Here is a 25,332-nt window from a genome sequence, read left to right on the forward strand (position 1 = left end):
GGTTTTGTTGGCAAAGATACTTGAGTGGTTTGCCGTTTCCTTCTCCAAATCACTTTATAGATTAAGAAATTGAGATAAACATGACTAAGTGACTTGCCCAAGGTCATACACTTAGTGTCTGATACTGAATATTAACTCAGGAAGATGAGTCTCCCTGATTTCACGTCTGGTACTCTCTACATTAGAAATAAGAGGGGCTAGGGAAGGATTCCTGTAAAAACTGAGATGTTAGTTGGGACTTAAAGGAAACCAGGAAGGTCAGTAGTCAAAACAGAGAAGGGAAAATATTCCAGGCATGTGGGACAGCCAGAGAAAATGCCCAGAGCTAAGAGTTGTACTGGAACAGTTAGGAAGTCAATGTCATTGGACTGAAGAATATGTTTTAGGGAGTAAGATGTAACAAGACTGGAAAGGTAGGAGGAGACTAAGTTATGATAAGCTTTGAATAATAAGAGAGCATTTTGCATTTTATTCTGGAAACAACAGGAAATCACTGGAGCTTATGGAATAAAAGGGGGACATGATTAATACTGCACTTTAGGAAAATTGCTATAGGGATTAGAAAATGGATGGGAGTGGAGAGAGATTTGTGGAAGGCACACCAACCAGCTATACCAATGACTTGATTGCCTTCTTAAATGCTTGTTTTCAATTAGCAACAGCAATGGGATTCCTCTCCCACACAGGTTAGTGTCTTTTTAGATTATTTTGAGAAGAGATCCTTCAATGGCATCAAAATTTATCACTCCAATATGAATTTCCTCTCCACATACTTGGTCTGTTTCAACTTTTCATCTATAGTGCCATTCCACTTTTTCATATAGCATATTGGTGACTGACATGCCAGAGGCCAAATATTCTACTGCCACTTGTGAAAAAAGTATGTGATAGAAATGCTGAAATATCTGTTCCAATTTTCATCTCTTTCTTGTCTTCTTCCAGTTTCATCCCTTAAATTTGAATCTCTTAGAAAGATATGGCTCAATTGTGGTTTCACATAAAACTTTGCAAATTCATTTTTACACTACCATTATTCATTGTTTGATGAGGTAAAAGGTCTCAAAAGATTTTACTATTCTCCTCCATAAAGTTTAACCGATAATTTTATTTTCTAAATCGCTGTTACCCTTATCTTTGGCTTCTCTCTCTTCTCTTGACAAGAAGGTAAAGCGTTTGCTTCTGAGGCAGTTTCTGTTTTCTTTTGGTCTTCTCACTGTGTTTACATTGCATTAACACAAGAAATACTGATAGTCTGTATCAATGTCTTTTCTCTTATCCATTTCCTCCTTTTAAGCACTTATAGCTTATTTGAATAGGTCAAAATGGAAGTATTTAAATTACATGCTACATATTCCTAACATCTGCTTTTGATTTTGATCTTAACTTTTATAATATAGCTATGTATAGAAGTGACTCCCATAAGGTAAACCAATCATTCCCCTCTTATTAATATATAATACATTCTCATTTTTGGTGATGTTATTCAGTGTTTTCTATAATTAATACTATTTAAATTTTAATAATAAATCATATCTGATATATAAAGTTGAAGCTTCTGTATACTCTATAAGCTTTTGGACTCTTATTTCTTAATCCTGAATCATAATTTTAAAAACTTTTTGCCCTAATCCCCAATACCTATTTACCTTGAAATCACTGAGAATATTGGGTAGTTCAGATTATTTTTGTCATTCAGTCATTTTAGTTGTATCCAACTATGTTACCCCCATTTGCGGTTCTCTTGGCAAAAATACTAGAATGGCTCGTCATTTTCTTCTCCAGGTAATTTTACAGATGAGGAAACTGAGGCCCCCAAGATTAAGTGACTTGATCAGAGTCGCCTAGCTAGTAAGTGCCTGAGGCCAGATTTGAACTCGGGAATATGAGTCTTCCTGACTTCAGGCCTGACATTCTATCTACTGAGCTACCTGACTGCTCATTTTATCATTAGCAGTAATAATAATAACTAATGTTTATATAACATTTACAAATTTAAAAATTGTTTTACATATATATTATCTCATTTGATCCTCAGAACAACCCTATTGACTTCGATAGTGAAATTCATCACCTCCTCATCTCAGCAACACAAAAGTGAAAATCATTTTCATGGAAGCTAGCATTTTTCTTTGTTCATTACAAACACTATTAGGTAAGATACCCAAGTGTCTCAGGAAACTATTTCTTGTTACCTATGGATAAACAATGAAACAAAGTCCACTCACACCTATGTCAGCCCCTCAAAGGAGAACTTGTAATACATCCTTCCATTTCAGTGTAATAGCCTCATAATCTTCTATTTTTATTTATAGTGAGAATGTCAATATTGATTTACTGGTCATTGGTTTGGATAAAGACATCAGATTTAGTAATAGTAGTATTAATAGCAGATAGCATTTATATAGCACTGTAGTGTCTGAAAAGTACTTTATTATATTATTACATATCATATATTAAATATTATCTCATCTTACATTATGTGCCAATGGTGAAATTAGTGTTTAGAGAAATTTTAAATAAATAAATGCAAATAAAATATATTTGATTCTAAAATCCTTCTGTCACCCTTCCCACATCATAGTGCCACCATCACTATACTAGTGGAAGAGGGTCACATGTGACTGAGGACCTTCTGTATTTTTCTTTGTTTCATGGGTTTCCATGAATAAACAAGTCATCCTCTGGTAACCAACTTAGTGATGATGACCTTCTCTGCAGTTAGCTAGGTTTGGACAACACATACACTCTGCTGCTCAGACCAAAATATAGTCTGTATTCTACCAAAATGGTAAAACTTTAGAGAGCTTATAACCTACTGACACCATCTTTGAAAGACCAAGGTCACTCTCATGCAATGGTAAAGCATAAGAGTAGGAATCTTATGAAGGACAACAATGACAAATATGCTAATTTTGAATAAATACAAATAATCTTCTATAAAGTCCTGTAAAGCAGAAAAAAAGAAGAAATGGAGAAGCATACACTGTAACTATTTAAAATATCATGACCAGGGGACTCCCAGACTGACTTTGTTTCAAACTGAACTATAGACCTTAAAGTATTTAACAATCCCAATTTAGGTGGAACTAATAGATATAATTAAATGTTAAGTACCCTTTTTGTCCTAGAAGTTTCCCACATTGTATCAGAAATCCATTCTCAAGAAGACCAACACTTGTGTGCAGGAACCATCCTTTTTGTATCCATTGTAGTAGACCACTCCAGGATACCCCAGCCTCTAACTCCAGTCTCTTTCCCAAGCCTGCTTACAACTTGTCATTGTATGTTAGATGTGCTTAATTCCTCAAAAGGTATATAAGTTCCCTATGTTCTATTATTCTCTGGAGAATCATCTAGCAAAGTGATTCTCTCAGAGATACTGTCCCCAGAGCCCCAGGGGTTCGACTCTATGTAGCATTTGGCACATGGCTTTGTGTAGCAGCCAATTATTATGGACATATCTCTTTCCTGATTAAAGATTTGATTTTTCTGACTAAAAAAAAATAAAAATAAAGTATCATGACCAAATGCTGATGATAAATATACAATGGGGGAAAGATTGGAAAAAAGACATAGAAAATGAATAATATTTATTATTTTAAGTTTAAAAATATATTTCTCCTTTAAGATAATTATAAATAGCCTATTACTTATGGTTTCATCATAGTTCTATTCATTGTGCTGACTTTGTTGATATTTTTATTACATTCAGAATAATGACTTTTTAAAAAAATATATACATGCAGCTTATGCACAATAGTCATTTAAGGAATAATATGAAAACAGGTATAGACTTGGGAAAGCAACAAAGGTATTCAAGGTAAGTAGACTGGTCTGACTAGAGTACAGAGCTGCAGGAAATTATGAGATAGGCATGTTAAATATCACAGCCAAATTGATGGTAGGTGATGCGGTCTTACCAGCCAGATATTGAGGTCTATACCAGGATTGAGCAGAAATCTCAGGGGATCTGCTTGTGTGAGCTGAAGGTGGCAAGGGAGATCTGATGAAAAAGCTAAAAGCCAGGGAGGGAGCTGACATGCCAGATACCAAGGGAGCAGGTGTAAGTAGAAGCTGAACACTCAATGAATCAACTAGAATGGAATGAGATGAGGAAAAGACTGTCTAGAAGAACAGATTAAGAGGAGCCAATCCAAACTATGAAGTTAAAGTCAAAATCAAAATCAAGGAAAAGCTGGTTGGAACTACAGCAAAGTTTATCTCTGTGGAAACAATCTGTTGAGCAAAAAATTAACAATGAATCTTTTGAAGAAGTCTTTTCCAAATGTTCTCAGAGAATCACATATTGATCTAAAAATGGTCTTGAAAGGTACTAGTTTTTGAAGAAGGTCTTCAGTATCAAATTAGGAAATCTAATATTTAATCAATATGCAAATGAAAGTGATTCAACATTTCAGGCTGATATGAAAAGAACTGTCCGTTGGGAAAATTCCATTAATTTTACCTAAGAGCAGGGCTCTGTTGATGCACTTTGTCTAACTAGAATTCTTCTCATGTACTGTCTTTGATCCCAAGTAATTTTGGACTTGGAACTGTGAGAATTAAAATTAATATTCAATATTCTAAGTATTATATTTAATAAGATTTACTAGTAATAACTAAAATAAAAAAGCTAGAGTAAAAAACCAGCTTTCCCAACTGCGCACATGGGAAAAGAGAGAGAGAAAGCATGGCTTACAGCAAACTTATAAACATGTGAAGACACCAATGTGGGGGCACAGGAAAAGGGATGCCGGGAGATGAAGTCCAAGGGTACAAGATTTTCTAATTATACAGAACCATCTCTTATGACCTAGCATTTACTTCTGCCTCTTATAATCACGCTACTTCTACATTTCCACCTATCTTGGAACTCCCAGTGCAAATGGTTTTTTGCCTAACTTTCTACATTATGACTTGTTTCTTCCTTAGCTCATTCATGGTTTGAACCAGACTTCTTTTCTGGTAAAAATGCTGTCGTACTAATTAGGGTCTGGGTATCTTTCATACTTACATCTTCCCTAACCATTCTCATTTGGAGCTCATACGTAATTGACTACCATCAGTCTCAAATCCAATGCCATCTCCACCTGGTTGGCAAAGCCTCCTTGGACAGTCCTAGTCTCCTTTTAGCCCAAACTAGGCAGCATCTCTCATTTGGCAATTAATTACACCCTACCCTGCAACAAATTTTCTATTCTTCTCTTAGCTACTAAAAATTTTTATATCATCTATTCTTTATTGTTGTTGTTGTTCATCCTTCATTTTCTTTTCTTTTTAAAAAATTCCTTATGTTGTCTCCCCCATTAGAATGTGAGTTCCTGAGAGTAAGGACTGATTTTGTCTACCTTGGTACCTTCAGTGCTTAGCATAGTATCTAGCACAGACTTCATAAATACTGACTGCCTGATTTCAATTAATCTTTCAACAATTACCTCACAACAAGGCTCTTAATGACTTGAGGGGAGGGTCTGGGAATTAGATTTTAATCCTCACATGCCTAAATTAGAGAAAAGTGCTTAATAAGTGTCTACTGACTTGTATTATGGAGGAAGCAGTATGGTAGTGTTCTTGGGTTAAAATTCTGACTGATATTTAATATTCATGTGTCAGCTCTTCCTAGCACTGATTGTTGTTGTTGTTTGTTCTTCATTTTTCAAAGAGGATTGATGACCAGTGACTATTTCAAATTAATCTTCCAAATGTGTTGTGAGGAAGGCACCTCATGATGTGTACAACTAGAGAAACAATCAACCAACAATTATTTATTAAACATCTACTATGTAGTCAGATGGGATGCTAGATGGAGAAGTGGACAGAATGCCAGATCAGGAGTCAGGAAAACTCATCTTCTTAAGGTCAAATCTGGCCTCAGATACTTTGTGTAACCCTAGCAAGTCATTGGTTGCCTCAGTTTCCTCATTTGTAAAATGATCTGGAGAAGGAAATGGCAATTCACACCAGTATCTTTGCCAAGAAAAAAAAAGCCCAAAGAGCTGGATACATCTGAAACAACTGAACAACATCAAATGTAGTAAGATATTATGCTAGACTCGAGATAAAATGACAAACACAGAATATTCTCCATGAGAGGATATTACATGTTACTGAGGACAATGACATGTTTATGAATATATTTAGAATAGCAGGTTAGGTTCCAGACTTGGGATTTCTTTACAGGGAACTCTCAGATGAGACTAAATTCTTTCAAATGTAAGTTGGCGTCTTCTCTGTCTTAGAGAATTGTCTAGGACACTGATGTCAAACTGACATAGAAAGGAGGGCCAGTAAACCATATCCCTGCTGCTCACATATTGTCTAAGAAAGCTATATATTGATATTATTTATCAATTATTATATTTTTATTTATTTTGTTAAATGTTTTCCAATTATATTTTGAGCTAATTTGATCCAGATTCAGGAATGTGGTAGGCTATATGTAGCCTGCTGGCCATGTGTTTGATAACTCTGGACTAGAGCACTAAGAAATTAAATGATTTATGTAGAGTCACTTCACCAGTACATGCCAGAAGCAAGACTTATACTCAGGTCTTTCTGGTTCTGAGGATGTCTCTCTATCCACTAGACTATTCTCCCTTATAGAGTCAGGATTTGAAAGCAGGTTTTCACTGTCTTGCTACCTCTTATGCAAAATATGTACAATAAGGCTTTTTTTTTTGAGTAGTGGGGCAGGAGATACTAGCAACTGGAGGAATGGGAAAAGGTGACTTTCAAGGTAACACTTGAACTGACTTTTGAAAAATATACATATAGTTTCTTTCTTTGTGTGTATATTGACCTGTACAAAATAATTCTCTTCTAGTATCTGGCTATATTCTAACAATTATTCAGTTCCATAAAACTATGCCATAAAACTTATTTAAATATGATTAACATATTGCTGGGATACAGAGAAAATGACACTGCACAAAGAAAAATACTGTAAAATGGCAAGGCTTTTTTTTTTTTTTTGATCCACTCTTCTCAAAACCTATTTAGATTTTCACATACTAAAGGTTTTTTTTAATCCCTAAAGTTAAAAAAAGTTGAGATATGCCTGCAATCCACAAGGGAGACATATTTTGTGTAAGTCATGTTCATATTTAAATCATGCATGTAACAGAACTTGTGGCATGAGATCAGTACAAAATACTCTGGCTACCAGATTAGACCTACACATGTCTTTGGGGAGTCTTTTTCAAAGTGTATTGCCTGTTAGGCTAGGCAGGCAGTTGGAATTACATAGACTGCAACCCACATGTTTTACCTCTGCTGTCATCTCCCACTGCCCAGGGCATTATAAGCACCGCTAAACCACAGAGATCCTTTTTATATTCATCCCAACTCCAGCAGAACCTGAATAATGCTGTGAGGCCGTCTCGAACTCGCTCACAGATGTCAGACAGAAGCAGCTCAGCTGATGCCACAGCTGGGCACAGGATAAACCCCAAACACTTACTAGTTTGCTCTTTCTAGGGAAGTTTGCTGTTTTGAGAGTTATGAGGGCAAGGCATAGTAATTTCAAATAAAACAAATCACTTGCCAAATTTTCCATATAATTTAAAGGGCATTCAACTGATTTGAACAAGCCAGTTTCAAAAAGATGTGGCTATAAAATTATGCAAGAAATGAGAGCACAAAGAAGAATCTGTCTTCAAATAAGATACAGATTCCTTAGTATAGAGAGTGAAAACCAGCTTATCAACCATAATAGGAGGCATGTTTTTAACTCTTTCCTCTTTATGTACCAGAGCAGGATGTCTTTCTTGAAATTCAAGTAGCTTTGTCTAGTCTAGCTATTTTATGGACAATCTTAATAAGAACTGAACCCACTAGTGTTCTATGAGCATGCTAAAAGAAACTGTTAGGCTAAGAATATGCTGGTGATACATTAACAATGCTGCAAAGAACATATTGTTATAACGGGACATCAGATTAATTTTGAAACCTACTTTTTTCAGGAGAAACATGTGACTTAGACTGTCCCCTCACAAGTCTGCATGTTGATCCATCTCCTGCACAGACACCACAGTTGTCTTCTTTGGCATTGCTCCCAAGTTGTCGATCACATCCTATTGCCTGCCAAGAGCAACATCATGGTTAGAGGGAAGACAAAGCTGCGGTAGACATAGGTTTCTGAAATATTTTGTTCATGATGTTATTCTTTTCCCTTCCTTTGGTCAGGAAACATCTTTATAATTATGAACTATGAGAAATTTGACAATGTGAAGCCATTTCCATGATTTTCATGAAAATCTTAATGATTAAATTTGCAAAAATTGTTTTCCTTCTTCTCAATATTTAAAAAGCCAAATTCCAACTTAATTCATTAGGAATTAAGGTGGGGTAAATTCTCTCTTGGGATTTTTGTTATTAAAAGAGTTAATTTGTAGGAAAACTGTTGCAAACCACCACCATGGTTACTAATAGAAATTACTTATTTCAATGACACATCTTATGATCAGAAACTTTGTAAATGAGCTTTAAATGAATAAAATTTGGTAATCAGAATATCATTGTACATTTAATTTTTTCACATTCATTTGTCAGTTATTCTGTGGTCTGTCTTAGAAAGATAATATGGCAAAAGCTATCAGAACCAAGTTATCAAAAGTATATAAAAAAGGAAATTAAGCCTCAAGATATGAATTTGGTGGCTTTAAAAAAAGAAATTAAACCCTATAAGCAATCTGGGGGTGGGAGGGATTAACTAAAAACATTCATTGCAATATTATAGTAACCAAAATAAGTAGTTGTTGTTTCAGGACTTTCTACTTTCTTAAATCAATTAATCAAGAATGTGGAAAATCAAAATTAAAGAACAATTTTAAAAGTATGGGGAATAATTTTACCATATGCGAAAACTGGGGGTTATAGAATACTTTTCTGATGGCATCTGTCTAAGGTGCTGAACACAGTGTTTCTAGTTCAGGATTTCTGGTATCACATTCTTTAAGCTAATAATCCCATGTCGCTTAATTAACACTAATAAAAGCAAAGTAAATATGATATATTGTCATATGAATAATAATCTTCCCTGTTGGTGACTTCCCTGGCATGTAGTATGTCATTATTTCAACATTTGGAATAAAATTTAAAGATGAAATTGAGCAGTTGTGTGTGTGTGTGTGATATATTACTCAAATTCCTGAAATCATAGTATTAAATACATGTCAAAAGATGAAGCATCACAGGTTTCAGTCATCTTTAGGCATCACAGTTTCTTCTCTGTCAAGATGAATCATGTATAGATTTCTATAGGGGGGGAAGTAATGTGATATACTGGAGAAAATGTTGGAATTTGGAATCAGAAATGACTTTCTTACTACATGTGTGACCCTATGTAAGTAATGTAATCTCTATGGATATCAGTGTGTTCACATAGAAATAAGAGTGTTAAATGATATAACTTCAATGGTTCCACTGGGCTCTAAGTCTATGGTCCTATGATCTTAGTTTTCATTTTAGTCCATTAGCTAAACACCAAGACCCAAGAACTCTTCTTTCTTGTTATATTATCTCTTGGTGATCTTATCATTTTTCTTGGTTTACATGTTACCTCTATGCAGCTTCTTCCCAAATCTACACAACCAGCCCTCACAACTCATCCGTATTCTAAACTTCTCAAGTTCTATTGAAGGTACCATTGTCTTCTAACCATTCAGCTTGACAATCTTGGAGTGATCTTAAATTATTCATATTCCTCTATTCTCCCCCATATTCAGACAATCCCACAGGAAAACAATGCACATATAAAATCAATGGAGCTAAAATGAAGAGAAAAGACAAGAACTGTGGGAAGAGGGGATGAATCCTTGTAGCAAATTCCTCCAATAAATGTCTCATTACTATGATATATAGGGAACTGAATCAAATTTGTAAGAACGACAGCTATTCCTTATTTGATAATTAGTCAAAAGATAAAAATAAACAATTTTCTGAGGAAGAAATGAAATCTCTCAACAGCCATATTTAAAAAATATTAGAAATAACTGACAAATAAAGAAATGCAAGCTAAAACTAATTGGGGAGATTTCCAGTTCAGGAGCCAAGATGGCAGAGTAGAAGCAGGGAAGCATGAAACCATCATGAGAATACTCTCCAACCAATCTTAAAATAAAAGAATAAAAATCCTCATTTAAAACTAAATTTGAAATCTTAAAAATTAAAGGAGAAATTAATAAAATTGAAAGTAATAGAACCATTTAACTAATAAGTAGGACTAGGAGTTGATTTATGAAAAATAAATACATAAAATAGTGTTGGCTAATTTGATTAAAAAAAGAAAGAAAATCAAATAATCAGTATCAAAAATGAAAAGGGTAAAAACTCACCTCCACTGAAGAGGAAATGAAAGCAATCATTAGGAGCTATTTTGATCAACTATATGCCAATAAACCTGGCAATCTAAGTGAAATGGATGAACATTTACAAAAATTGAAATTGCCTGCATTATCAGAAAAGTAAATAGAATCCTTAAATAATTTTATATCAGAAAAAGAAACTGAACTCCCTAAAATCCCCAGAGCCAGATGGATTCACAAGTAAATTCTACCAAGCATTTTAAAGAAAAATTAATCCCAAGACTACATACACTATTTTGGAAAATAGGCAGAGAAAGAATTCTACCAAATTCTTTTCATGAAACTATATATGGTACTGTTACCTAAACCAGGAAGAACAAAAACAGAGAAAGAAAATTATGTGCCAATTTCATTAAGGAATATAGATGCAAAAATTATAAATAAGATACCAGCAAGGAAAAAACAGAAATATATCAGAAAGGATCATTCACTATGACCAGGTGGAATTTACTCTAGGAATGCAGGGCTGGTTTAATATTAGGAAAGCTATCAGCATTACTGACCATATCAATAACCAAACTAACAGAAACCACAAGATTATCTCAATAGATGCAGAAAAAGCCTTTGATAAAACACAACACCCATTCCTATTAAAAAAAAACAAACAGTAGAAAGCATAGGAATCAATGGATCATTCTTTAAAATGATAAGTAGCATATGCCTAAAACATTCAGCAATTAGCATTTACAATGGGGATAAATTAGAAGCCTTCCCTTAAAGATGAGGGTGAAGTAACAATGTCCATTATCACCACTATTATTTAATATTGTATTAGAAATGCTAACTTTAACAATAAGGAAAGAAAAAAGAAACTAAAGGAGTTAAAGTAGGCAAAAAAGAAACTAAACCATCATTCTTCAAAGATGATATGATGGTATACTTAGAGAATCTTAGAGAATCAATGAAAACACTAGTTGAAATAATAATTTTAGTAAAGTTGCAGGATACAAAATAAACCCACACAAATCGTTAGCATTTCTATATATTACCAACAAAGTCCAGCAGTAAGAGTTAGAAAGAGGAATTCCATTTAAAATCACTCTAAATAATGTAAAATACCTGAAAATCTACCTGCCAAGGCAAACACATGAATTACATGAACATAATTTAAAAACACTTTTCATACAAATAAAGTCAGACGTAAACAACTAGAAAAATATTAATTGCTCATGGGTAGGCCAATCTAATATAACAAAAATTACAATTCTGCCTAAATTAATTTACTTATTCAGTACCATACCAATAAAGCTACCAAATAATTATTTTATAGAACTAGAAAAAACAACAAAATTCATATGGAAGAACAAAAGGACAAGAATATCAAGGGAACTAATTAAAAAAAAATGTGAAGGAAGAAGGCCTAGCAGTACCAGATCTCAAACTGTAATATAGGGGGAATTCTGGCAAGATGGCGGCTTAGACAGAGCAAATCCTAAAACCTCTGCACCCTTACACACCTAGGTAGAAAACAATGAGCTTCCATAATAAAGAACAAATCTAACAAGGGACAGAGCAGGGGGAACCCTACTGCTGCACAACTAAAGAGGTACGCCAAGAAAAAGGCTTCAATTCTTGAACTGTTGGGTCTGAGGGTATAGAAGGGGAACCCCAGGATGCCTCCCCCATGTGTGCAAGTCTCCAGTGGCCCCTGAAATCTCAAGGCCAGCAGGAGCATTGGCCAGAGAGGGCCTTGCTGGCACTGGACTCTGTGAGTTGAACACAGGCACTGGAGAGGTGACTGGGGGAGAAAACCAGAGAAACACAGCAAAAACACCCAGAATAAGGTGGCTTAGAGAGAGCCAAACCTCAGACCTCAGACCACTTGGCTTCCTCACACAGATATAGAGAACAAAGGGCTTCAAGAGGAAATAAAACCAGATCAAACACAAGGAGAGCCCAGGGGAACCCTACTGCTGGACAGCTCAGCTCAACAAAAATGTTTCTTCTTGTCCCCTCACTTTTTTGTTTGTTTGTTTGTTTTTGTTTTTATTTGTTTTTTCTCCTCAGGAGGTTTTAGCCTCAGGGCTGATTAAAAAGTAAAGACTAATCCAATCAATTCAGGCCAAATACCAACAATTGGAAAGACAAGAAGTCTTCAGAGGGCAGAGAAAGTAACTACAAGCCTCCATTGCTAGCTTAGGGAAGATCTTTCATCAAAGATCATTAAATACATCTGCTCAAACGAGCAGAACAAAAAAGGGAGAAATATGAGTAAACAACAGAAAAAGAGAAAAGAAATGACAATTGACAGCTTCTTTCAAGGAAGTGAAAAGAGAGCAAATGAAATAGAAATAGAAGGAGAGGAAGAAGTTCCAGCAAATTGGACACAGGCTTTGGAAGATCTCAAAATTCAATTAACTCAAGAACTTCAGGAATTCAAAAAGCAATCAAGAAAGGCAAGAGAGGCTGAAGACAATTTCAAACTGTAATATAAAATAGCAATCATCAAAACAATCTGTTGCTGGCTAAGAAATAGAATGCTAGATCAGTGGAGTGGATTAGATACACAATTTATAGGGGTGAATGACCTTATCCACCTAGTGTTTGATAAACCCAAAGATCCCAGCTTTTGGAATAAGAACTCACTCTTTTAAAAAAACTGCTGGGAAAATTGGAAAACAATATGGCAGAAACTAGATATATACCAATATCTCATACCCTATACCAAGATACAGTCAAAGTGGATACATGATTTAGAGATATAGAGTAAGACCATACCTAAATTAGGGGAACACAGAATAGTTTACATGGTAGATCTTTGGAGAAGGGAAGAATTTATGACCAAACAAAAGACAGAGAGCATTATAAGATGTAAAATGAATAATTTTTATTACATTAAATTAAAAAGCTTTCATACAAACAAAATTAATGTAACCAATATTAGAAGGGAAACAATAAACTGGGAAAAAAGTTTTATGACAAAATTCTCTGAGAAATGTCTAATTTTATAGAAAACTAAGATAAATTCATAAAAATACAAGCCATTTCCCAATTGAAAAATGGTCCAAGGATACAAACAAGTGATTTTCAGATGAAAAAAAATCAAAGCAATCAATAATCACATGAAAAAATGTTATAAATCACTCTCGATTAGAGAAATGCAAATTAAAGGAATGTTGAGGTTCTACCTCACATCTATCAGATTGGCCAATATGGCATTAAAGGAAAGTGATAAATATTGGAGGGGATGTGGCAAAATTGGGACACCAATGCATTGCTGGTGGAGTTGTGAACTGATCCAACCACTCTGGAGGGCAATTTAGAACTATGTCCAAAGGGCTATAAAACTGTGCATACTTTTAGATCCAGTAATGCCACTAATGGGTCTGTTTCACAGAGATGATAAAAAAAGGAGGAAGGGCCCACTTGTACTAAAATATTTAAAGCTGCTCTTTTTGTGATGGCAAAGAACTGGAAACTGAGGGAATGTCCCTCAATTGGGGAATGGCTGAAAAAAATGTGGTATATAATGGTAATGGAATACTATCTTTCTGTAAGGAATGATGAACAGGATAATTTCAGGAAGAGCTAGAAAGATCTACATGAACTGATGCAGAGTGAAATAAGCAGAACCAGAAAAACATTACACACAGTAACTGCAATATTGTGGAATGCTCAAAAGACTTTGCTGTTAATAGCAATACAATGATCCAGGACAATTCTGAGGGACTTATGAAAAAGAATGCTATCCACCTCCAGAGAAAGAACTGTTGGAATATAAATGCAGATGAGGAAAATATATGACATATCACCTGTTTATTTAGGCATATGATTTGGGATTTGGGTTTTATATGATTCACTTACAAAAATTGAATAATATGGAAATAAAAAATAAGAAAATAAATGGTAATACTACTACTTACTCTTGTCCTTATGTGTATAGTGTTTTGTTCAGTCCACATCTATGTATTTTTTTCAGCCTCCTGGTCAGTACCAAAGGTAATATTCCAAAGACAGCCAGTTGGCACAATGAATAGAGCACTTCGCATAGAGTCAGGAAGACTTAAATACATATCTGTTCTTACACTTACACTTACTACTCTGTGATCCCAGACAAGTCAATTAACCTGTCTCATTTTCCTCAACTATAAAACAGGGATAATAATAGCACCCAGGTCCTAGAGTAGTTGTGAAGATCAAATGAGATAATATTTGTAAAGCACCTAGTACAATGCCTGGCACCATAGTAAGTACTTAATAAATGCTTGTTTTCTTACAACTGTCTCAGGATTAATCTCTGTCATGGTATAATGAAAAGAATAATAGATTTGGGGTCAAAAATATTGGGTTTGAATGTCTGTACTGCTATTTACTACCTATGACTTTGAGTGAGAACTTTTGGGGGGGGGGCTTCAATTTCCTCATTTACAATGAGTTGATGATGACTGAGTCATGTTCTATCTCTAAATCCCATGACCTGCATCCTATCTCTTCTTGTATCTTTTGGGAAATTGTACCTCAGATTCATTCCTTACTTCTCTGATGAATTTTCCATTTTAAAAAAATGCATAGCTCCATTTGGTGCTGGTTAAGAGACAGAAGAGAGGATCAGTAGAAAAGACTTGGGGTAAATAACCTCAGCAAGACAGCGTATGATAAACTCAAAGAGCCCAGCTTTGGGGACAAACATTCACTATTTGACAAAAACTAGTGGGAAAACTGGAAAACAGTATGGGAGAGATTAAGTTTAGATCAACATCTCACACCCTACACCAAGATAAATTCAGAATGGGCGAATGACTTGAATATAAAGAAGGAAACTATAAGTAAATTAGGTGAACATAGAATAGTTTACCTGTCAGATCTATGGGAAAGGAAAGATTTTAAGACCAAGAGTTACAAGATATTACAAAATGTAAAATAAATAATTTTGATTACATTAAATTAAAAGTTTTAATACAAACACAACTAATGCAATCAAATTAGAATGGAAGTAACAAATTGAGAAAAAATCTTTATAACAAAAACCTCGGACAAAGGTCTAATTATTCAAATTTATAAGGACCTAAATCAATTATACAAAAAAGCAAGTCATACCCCAATTGATAAATGGACAAGAGACATGAATAGGCAATTGAACTGGAATAATCTCCAGGAATTGATGCAGAGTGAAAGGAGCAGAACCAGGAGAACGTTATACACAGAAATGGATACACTGTGTACAATCGAATGTAATGGACTTCTCTACTAGCAGCAATGCAATGATCCAAAACAATTCTGAGGGACTTATGAGAAAGAATGGTATCCACACCCAGAGAAAAAAACTGTGGAAGTAGAAATGCAGAAGAAAAACAACTGCTTGATCACATAGGTCAGTGGGGATATGATCAGGGATGTAGACTCTAAGCAATTACTCTAGTGCAAATATTAATAATATGGAAAGAGGTCTTGATCAATGAGACATGTGAAACCCAGTGGAATTGTATGTTGGCTATGAGAGGGGAGTGAAAAGAGGGGAGGGAAAGAACATGAATCATGTAACCATGGAAAAATATTCTAAATTAATTAATTAAAAGAAAATTTTCAAATCACAAAAAAAAATGCATAGCTCCCCTATCTTGAAAAATCATTTGGTTTTATTAATCTCTCATTTTTGTCTTATCTAAAAGACCATATGCTATGATGTTTTATTTTGTATAGAACCTTCTAGTCTGTAAATTGGTTTCCTAAATGGACTTATCCACCAAAACGAGAGGGCCCTAGTCAAACAACTAGATCCAGTCATTGGATCTAGAAGAGACCTAATTGAAATTTAATAAATTAGAATTCTGGTTAGTAAGTCTGTATTTGTGTGTGTGTGTGTGTGTGTGTGTGTGTGTGTGTGTGTGTGTGTGTGTGAGAGAGAGAGAGAGAGAGAGAGAGAGAGAGAGAGAGAGAGAGAGAGAGAGAGAGAGAGTAAGTATGTGTGTAGTTTCAGTGAATTGGAACCTAATTAGTCTTGAACAAACTGATAAAAAAGTTGACCCTATTTTCCTTCCTAACAGACCCTGGACTTATTCAGGAACCAAAAAAATGTAGCAACATGTGAGGCCTAGACTAAAAACAGTCTGCCAGTTTCAGCCACCATATTATGACAGTATAGACCAGACTAATTAAAAAAAATCAAAGTAGAAGGAAATCAAGAGCACTTTGGAGTCTACTACTCATGTAGAGGAACAAAGGAAAACATGTTTTCATTTTCAGATTGTTTTCCTTGGACTGCTTTGCTACAATTCTAAACAGTACAATCTGTGTATGTGTGTTTGGGGATTGGGAACTGGGCACATGATCCATAAATGATCTGAATTTGAACATTGTGCATTTGAAGGAAAATATGAAGAAAATGAATTATGTAAGACATATCCAGGTAATTTAACTAGATATCAAGGTCTCTTCCTATTAGAACACTCAAACTCTTCCTCTAAATTCACAAAATAATTAAAAACACAGTGAAATCTTGATTATTTGCATAAATGGAAACTGACATTACTACAGATAATTTAAAAATGCCTAAAAATATACAAAGTTGGCTTGGGGAAACAGCAAGCCTACCGCCTACGGCTGGGAATCTTGCCATGGGAAATAAGTCATGGCCCTGAACCAGTAGAGATTCAGGGAAAAAGAATTGTGAGGCATGTCAAAAGGTGGTATGCTATGGTGGAAACAGTGATAGACTAAGTGTGAGAAGGCTTGGGTTCTAATCCAGGTACTCTAATATTTCTAATGTTGCTAGACATATCTATCCATTTAAATTACTAATATCTCAAATTCAGCATATAAAAAATAAATTAATTGTATTTTCTCTCTAAAGCTGCCCCTTCCCTCAACTTGTTTCTTTTGATGGAATAATCATCCTTCCAGTCTTCCAGCTTAAGAAAATTCTAGAGTAATCTTCGACTCCTCCAAATTCTCCCATCTTCTTTCTCCTTCTCTAACTGTATACTAAATATTGCATCTTATTCTCCTTCTCCAATAGCTCCTAAATCTATCCATTCTTTTATTTCTAAGTCCATTACAACTACCCCATCATATTTTTAGGATCTTATCTCTCATACCCACACTACTGTTATAGCTTTCTCCCTGAACTTGGTGACTCTTGTTTGTTATTTCTCTAATTTTCCCAACTGCCTAATCATTTGCTTTCATTTTGAATTCTCCTGTAACCTAAAATACAATATATTTAATACTTAATTAGTATTTTCCTAAAAAACTTGTTCTTTTTGACTATCCATTTTAATGAATGCCATCACCATTCTGGGTTACCCACTTTTGAAACCTGAGGCTAATTAATTTATCTTCCTCACATATGGATCATGAAAATTCATTGTTCAAAAACATTCACATGTGCCTCATTTCCTCTTGTATGAAGTCTAATCTTTTTAAAGCATGATTTGAGATTCTCTACAATATGGCTGCAAAATGGTTATGTAAACAAAGAAACAAACAAAATTATAGCAGCAGCTGGGTAGCTCAGTGGATAAAAAGTCAAGCATAGAGACAGGAAGCCCTGGGTTTAAATCTAGCCTTAAGATACTTCCTAGCTGTCGGATCCTGAGCAAGTCACTTAACTGCCTAGCCCTTACCACTCTTCTGCCTTGAAACCAATACATAGTATTGAGTCTAAGGTGGGAGGTAAAGTTTTTTTTTTTTAAATTATTTTTCCCCAATCACATGTAAAAACCATTTTAACATTCATTTTTTAAAATTTTGAATTCCAAATTCTTTCCCCCTTTCCAATCCTCCCTCCCTCCTTGAGATGGTAAACAATATGATATAGATTTTATATTTGCCATCATGTAAAACATTTTATTATATTAGTCACAAATGGCTACTTTTGAAACAACATCACATATTCTATATGCCATTGGAATTGGGCCACTTGCTTTTCCCTAAACATGACACATTATTTTTCATCTTTATGACTTCCCTTATGTAAATCCTTCTAGATGATCTATAAGTATTTCACATTCAATATGTCTTATATTTGAGAAACCTGGAACACAATAAGTGCCTAATAATGATGTTTCTTAATGGGCTAAATAATTTAAAATGGAATTTCTTATCTTTTTTTCTAAAATCAGGTCTCCTCCCTTTTTTCATGGTACAGTAGAAAATATGCTCATGAAGACAGAGGATCTTGATTTGAATCCTCGCTCTGCCACTGTGACTATGGACGAATAACTTCCCAAGAGCTCCATTTCCTCACTTGTAAAATGAGAGTGTCAGAGTAGGCAAGATTCTTTCCAGCTCTAAATCTATGATCCTTTTGGAAATCTGATTTGTAGTCTTATAGTGATCTTTGGTTCTCTTCCTTATCCTACCTACTACCCTTATTCAATCAGTCACTAAACCTTAGCAACTCTAATTCCACCTTCACATTTCATGAATCCACACCATTCTCTGGTTACAAAACCACAACCTTAGTCCATCACTTTGGTCCACATCCCTTTCTCTTCACTCACACAACCACCATCTACCTTGTCAGTTTTTGCCTAGACTATTATAATAGCTACCTAATAGGTCATCCTATTCCCTTTTCTTTTCCAATCCATACATCCCAAAGTGCCAAAATAATTTTCCAAAGGCAAACATCTAACCATGCAAATTCTCTGTTCAAAAATCTTCATTGGTTTCCTGCTTCTTATAGAGGAAAATATAAACTTCTTAAGCTGGCATTTAAGAATCTCCACAATTTGTCTTCTTCCTTATCTTTTCAGAGTTACTTTATAAACCTTCATATACTCTGTATTCCCAACAAACTGGACTACTGGCCATTTTCTGAACTCAATATGCCACTCCTTGACCCTATAAAGTCAGAGATGCCATTTCTCATGCCAGAAACGTACTCACTGCTTATCAACACCTTTCTGAATCTATGATTTCTTCAAAAATCAACTGTGGCAGTTCCTCTTCCATGAAGCCTTTCTCAGTCAGTTTTAATGCTCTCTCTTTATCTCTGCCTCTCTGTTTCTGTATGTCTCTCAGTCTCTGTCTTGTTCTCTCTGTGTATTTCTATTTCTTTCTGTTAGTCTGTCTGTTTCTCCCCCTTCCCATTCATCAGTTTTCCTTTTATCATAATTATTTATGCTCATGTTTTCTCCCTCCAACAGAATATAAAGTACTTGAAGGCAGGGACCATTTCTTTTGTCTTGGCATTCTTAGAATCTAGTATAGGCTTAATAAATGTCTGTTGAATATAATTCTGTTGAACTTATCTTCTCTTCTCCATCTTTTAAAACCCTACCCTTCTTTCAGGATTTTGCTTATATGCCACCTCTTCCAAGGAACCTTCTCTTTACACTTTGTTTATACAGGCATATCCTGAATAACACTACCTCAACCAAGACTGCTTTGCTATAACATCATTAACACCTTGTAACTATAAGTCACCATCATGTCCTGAATCCCAATATAATGTCTTTTGGTTCACCTTCCCAGGTAGCACTGGCTCCTGCTCCCAAAACCACCAGCTAAATACTCCCCACCTCTGGCTCCATTCCTATGAAACAAACTATTCCTTGTAATGACATTTTTCTTAATAACATGCTTTTAGGAATTCAATTAATGACACAAGGTAGGGCTATTTCTCTAGGTGTCTTATAAAAATAATAATACTCTAATTCATTAGGATCATAAGATCTAGATGCTAAACCAAGCCCTTTATTTTAAAGGTGATGAAAATGAGGACCATGACATTTAAGTCACTTGTTCAAGGGCACATAGGTAGTGTCAGAGGAGAAACCTGAACCCAAGTGCTCTTACCATAGAATTCGTACTCCTTCTACAGTGCCATGAATGTTTTATAGATATTTGTATACATATTTTCTTCAATGCAAAGTCTTACTCTGATACCTCATCTTGGCACAATAACTTCCCAGGTAACCCTGGATTCTAAAATACTATAGGATGGCAAAGCAAGACCTGCCAAGTCCTAACAAGATGGAAAGGCTTCAAATTAGGGCTTAGTAATGGACTGCATATCTGCTTTGTGAGCACCAGATGAGTTAACTTCAAAGATCATCAGATGGTTGACTATCAGGTGATTTTTTTAAAATGAAAGCAATTCCTGCAAATAAGTATGGAAAGAGTAACCACACTCATGAGATGTCTTGAAGCACTGAAAGCATGTTCAAATTTTTTACTACTTTATTAGTGTAAGAATAGATATTAGGATTTACTTAAACTTTATTACTCTGCATCTTGCACAATTCAATTCAATTCAACACACATTTACTGAGCACCCAAAATGCACTATTAGGTACTAAGGATACAAAGATAAAAGTGTTACACAGTCTTTGAAGTTAACAATTTTGCATTTTACTGGAGGGGAGAGAGAGAGATTTTTTTAATATATAGAAAGAAGTCTATAAAGGTAAGTAGGAGAAAGGTTGTGTATATCTTCTTGGGTCAGGATGAAGAGTTTGCATTTTATACTAGATGCAATAAAGATTTTGGAGTTAGGGAGTAATGCTATTAAACTAGTATCTCTGTAAAAGGAGTTCTTAACATGGAGTCTGGAAACTTAGCTTAAAAAATTGAGGGTGGCAGAGATAGTGAGGTGGCTCAGTAGACAGAGCCAAGCCAGAAGATGGGAAATCCTGGTTCAAATATGTTTTTAGATACTTCCTAGCTATGTGAGCTTGGATAAGTCACTTAACATCATTTGCCTAGCCCTTACCATTCTTCTGCCTGGGAAATATTTAGTATTGATTCTAAGACAAAGTAAGAACTTGAAAAATGTTTATAACTGTACTTTTTTACATATCATCCTAAATAGTTTATTACCTCACCCTCTGTCTATGTATCCTTCTAACCACATGATAATGATAACAATTTTTTAGTTACAGATATGTTTCCTTATAGGAATATAAACAATTTTACCTTATTGAATCCCTTAAATTTTTCCTCTTTCTTATTTACCTTTTTATGCTTCACTTGTATTTTGTATTTGGACACCAAATTTTCTGTTTAAGTTTGATCTTTTCCTTAGTAATGTTTAGAAATCTTCTATTTTATTAAAAGACCATCCTTTCCCCTGAATGTATCTAGTCAGTTTTGATGAGCAGGTGATTCTTGGTTGTAAAACCAGTTCTCTTATAACTGTATTTCTAGATAATTGGTTCCTTTGTAATTCTTTGTGCTTTATTTTATGCATTTAAAAACTCTGAGAAAGAGTCTGTAGGTTTCACCCAATTGCATAAGGGATACAAAAAAGTTAAGAATCTTTAGGCTGGGATATTGATTTGGTAGCTGCTTGAGGGAAAGATTGGGAAAGAAAGAAAAGACTAAAAAGCAAGGAGAAAACTGAGAACAAGGATTGCTTCATTTTTGTCTTTGAAGCAACTAGCTTATGGCACATAGGAAGAATTTAATAAAGAAATAAATAAATGCCTTTTGATTAATTGAATAAAGTAAAGTAGTGGCTGGGAGGCCAGGTGGCACTGTGGATAGAGAGCCCAGTCTGAAGTCCGGAAAAACTGAGTTCGGATCTGGACCCAGACATTTACTAGCTAAGTGACTTTGGCAAGCCATTTAATCCTATTTGCCTCAGTTTCCTTATCTTTAAAATGAGTTTAAGAAGGAAATAGCAAACCACTCTCATATCTTTGCAAAGAAAACCTCAAAAAAGGTTAGGAAGAGTCAGGCACGATTGGAAATGACTAAACAACAACAAAGGGCAGTGGCTATGGGAGGCTATATGTTTGCCAATAACCAATCAACAAGCATTTTTTTCGTCATCTACTATGTGCCAGGAAATATATCTACAAAGACAAAAGGAAAAAAGTACTTGCCATCTAGAAGACTGCATTCAATCCAAGAAAAAGCAAATGCACATGAGACTATGTGTGTATATTTTTTTCCAGAATGTATATAAAATGAATACAAGGTAATTCAGTTGATAAAGAGCACTAGCAATAGTAAGGATCAAGAAAAGTTTCACATAAAAACTAGTGCTTGAGCTGAGTCTTAGAAGCAACTAGACTAGATATAAAATAAGAGGGATATGGAGATAAGACTTGGCAAGTGATTGGCCAAGAGAAGGGAAAGGACCCAGGTCAAATCCAAAGTTGTAAACCTTAGAAACACAAACTAAGATCAATAGTTAGAGCAGGCAGTTTTTTGTGAATAAGAATCCCACATTCCACTCAAGGGGAGAAGACAAATAATCCTACTTTCACAAATCTTTGAATTTCAACAATTCATCAAACATTTACAAAAGAATTAATCTAGGCAGTGGAGAGGATTTGAAGGTAAGTGTGACATGAATCATGAATCATGAATTTGAGAAGATTGTAATTCATTGTGGGAAAAAGACAGCCACAGAAATAATGATAGTACAGGACAGAATGCAAAATTTGTTAGAAAAGAGGTATAAAGTACTCTGAGGGTATAGAAGAAAGATCTCTGGTTGGGAAAATCTGGGAAGTCTTCTTAAAGGAGGTTCATTTATCCTGGTCCATGGACAGCAAATATGATTTTGACAGAGGAGACTAAAGGGAAGGTTAAGTATAAGGGTTAAATTTAATGCCTGGACAATAATTTTATGAAATTATGTGGTTGCCAATATTTATTATATCTAGAGTCAGAAATTTATTTACGAATACATACAAATAGAGAAGAAACAATAAAGAAGAGAAATGTGAGGGGGTTAGAGAGGTTATCTATCCTTTCTTAATCCAGGCAGAGATTAATTAGCTCTCAACCAGGAAGGATGGTAGTGAGTAACCACGCAGCCTCCTTCAAGATAGAAGCTAGTCTCTCCAGAAAATAGGAAAGGAGCCATCCTTTCACTAACCCCAAGATGTAGTCCAAGAGTCAGAGTCCAAGTTGAAGCCAAGCTCTAGTCCACAAATCCAAGCCTCAGTCTCCAGCAAAGCTCCCTCAAAGACTCTCTCCAGTCAGGAGACTATCTCCACAAGACTGACTCAAGCCAAAGGATTCATGGCTTTTATGGTGCTAGCACTTCCCAGGAGGCAGTGTTTGTGGAACCAGTTCTCACCTTCTAGAAGGGTGAACTCTTATCAAAAGCCTCTGAAGGTGTCAACTCGGATCTTAGGATTCACAAGTTTCTGGAGTTGTCACCTATTGTAGTAAGTGACTAGCAATCCCCTCCATTTAGTTCAAGTTTTTCTTGGTTCAATCCAAAAGTGGACAAAGGAGAGTCAATCCTGTCTTCACAATCTAGTGAGGTACTAAGTTGGGGTACTTAAGTTATTGTTAACCAAAGTGTTAACTCAAAATAGACAAAAGGGAATAAAGAATTCCCTTTTACAAGTGTAAACTCAGAAAAGAGAACAAAGAATTCCCTTTCACCTAGGACATTAGAGGATATTTCAAAAAGCAAATAATAAAGGTGAAATTTTTTTCTTTTCTCTATAGATTTATGACAGTCGGATCTCTAAATACTCTTGAGAACTAAACTAGGATATCCCTTGGAGGTGGCATAGGTTAAAAAAAACTAAATAGAAGTTCTACTCTCCCCTACCCTATTCCTCAGAGCTTTTGAGTCAATGTCAATATAAAGGAGACTCAATCTATAGCCCAGGCCAAAGGTGAGACTAATAACATTAATGCCCAGACATTTCCTTGGGCAGATCACTAAAGCTGTTTCACATCCTGTTTTGTAATTTCTGATGCAAAGCTTAAAATTACAGATGTGGACATGTGTGTGTGGACACATTAGCCTCTAATTTTTAAATAAATTTTCTATTTATGCATGTTTTTTGTTCCAAGAGAACTGGGGTGGGTGCTCTCTCCCTACTCAATATGGAGGTGAGGGAGGCTGGCTTGAGGACAGGGCTGAGCTGTTAGATCCTCCAGGAATAGATGCAATGAATCAAGGAAATGTCTTTGGCTACATATTAGGAAAACATTCTTCCCTACAAACTCTATCAAAGAGGACTTATTTTCTTGCTACAAATCAGAATCACAGAGCACTCTAGGGGTGCCATGAAGCGCAATGCTACTATTACACATGGGCCCTGAGACAAAGAATTAAAGATTCTCATTCTATGTATTGTTAAAATAACCAAAAATGCCTTTAGGCATGGAGGGTACTCAATCAATCAATAAATCATCAAGTATTTATTAAGCACTTACTATAATATGCCAGAAGCTAGGCAAAAAGAGAAATAGGCTTTGTCTTCAGGAATAGACATTTCATGGGAGAGATTATATGTGTGTGTGTATGTGTGTGTGTGTGTATGTGTGTGTGTAAATATATATATATATATATACATATATATATATATATAAATATATATTTTTTTTAATCCTTACTTTCCATCTTAGACTCAATACTGTGTATCAGGTTCTAAGGCAGAAGAGTAGTAAGGACTAGGGAAAGGAAGTTAGGTGACTTGGCCAGGGTCCCACAGCTAAGACATATCTGAGGTCAGATTTAAACCCCAAATCCCTGAACTGCAGACTTGTCTTTCAACACATTGAGCTACCTACCTACTCCTGAAAACATATACTTTCAAAAGTATATAAAGGCATTTTATAAAAAGTACATAAAATATATAAAAGGGACAGCTAGATGGCTCAGTGAATAGAGTCAGGTCTAGAGATCAGAGGTTCTGGGTTAAAATTCATCTTCAGATACTTCCTTGCTGTGTGAGGACCCTGGGCAAGTCACTTAATCCCAATTGCCTAGTCTTTACCACTCTTCTGCATTGGAACTGATACACAGGATTGATTTTAAGACAGAAAGCAAAGATTTTTTATAAGTATTTGCAAAATTGACACAACATAAATATATAAATTCAGCATAGTTTTTTTGGAGGGAATGTGCTAGCAGCTAGGACAGGAGGGGCTACAGATCACGAAATGCCTTATAGAAAAGATGAGGCTTAAGCCGATCTTTAATAATGCAAAGAGCTGAGAATCTTCTTTAACTTACTTTTGAAATCATTTCATGATTAGGTTCTAGGCAAATTCTAGGTACCCAATAGTGCCAGATATATATATATATATATATATATATATA

The 25,332-nt window shown here is 35.1% G+C and overlaps 1 protein-coding gene across 1 annotated transcript in view; it reads right to left on the reverse strand.

The window, feature by feature from the left end:
- Positions 1-25,332, reverse strand: part of ADAMTSL3 (ADAMTS like 3) — a 616,185-nt gene that overhangs the window by 245,200 nt on the left and 345,653 nt on the right. The window contains exon 7 of the mRNA XM_044660156.1: positions 7,953-8,079. Coding sequence (XP_044516091.1) covers positions 7,953-8,079 — 127 coding nt within the window. The remainder of the gene's footprint in view (positions 1-7,952; positions 8,080-25,332) is intronic.

Source organism: Gracilinanus agilis, chromosome 2 (assembly GCF_016433145.1).
Source record: "Gracilinanus agilis isolate LMUSP501 chromosome 2, AgileGrace, whole genome shotgun sequence".
NCBI classification, from domain to species: domain Eukaryota; kingdom Metazoa; phylum Chordata; class Mammalia; order Didelphimorphia; family Didelphidae; genus Gracilinanus; species Gracilinanus agilis.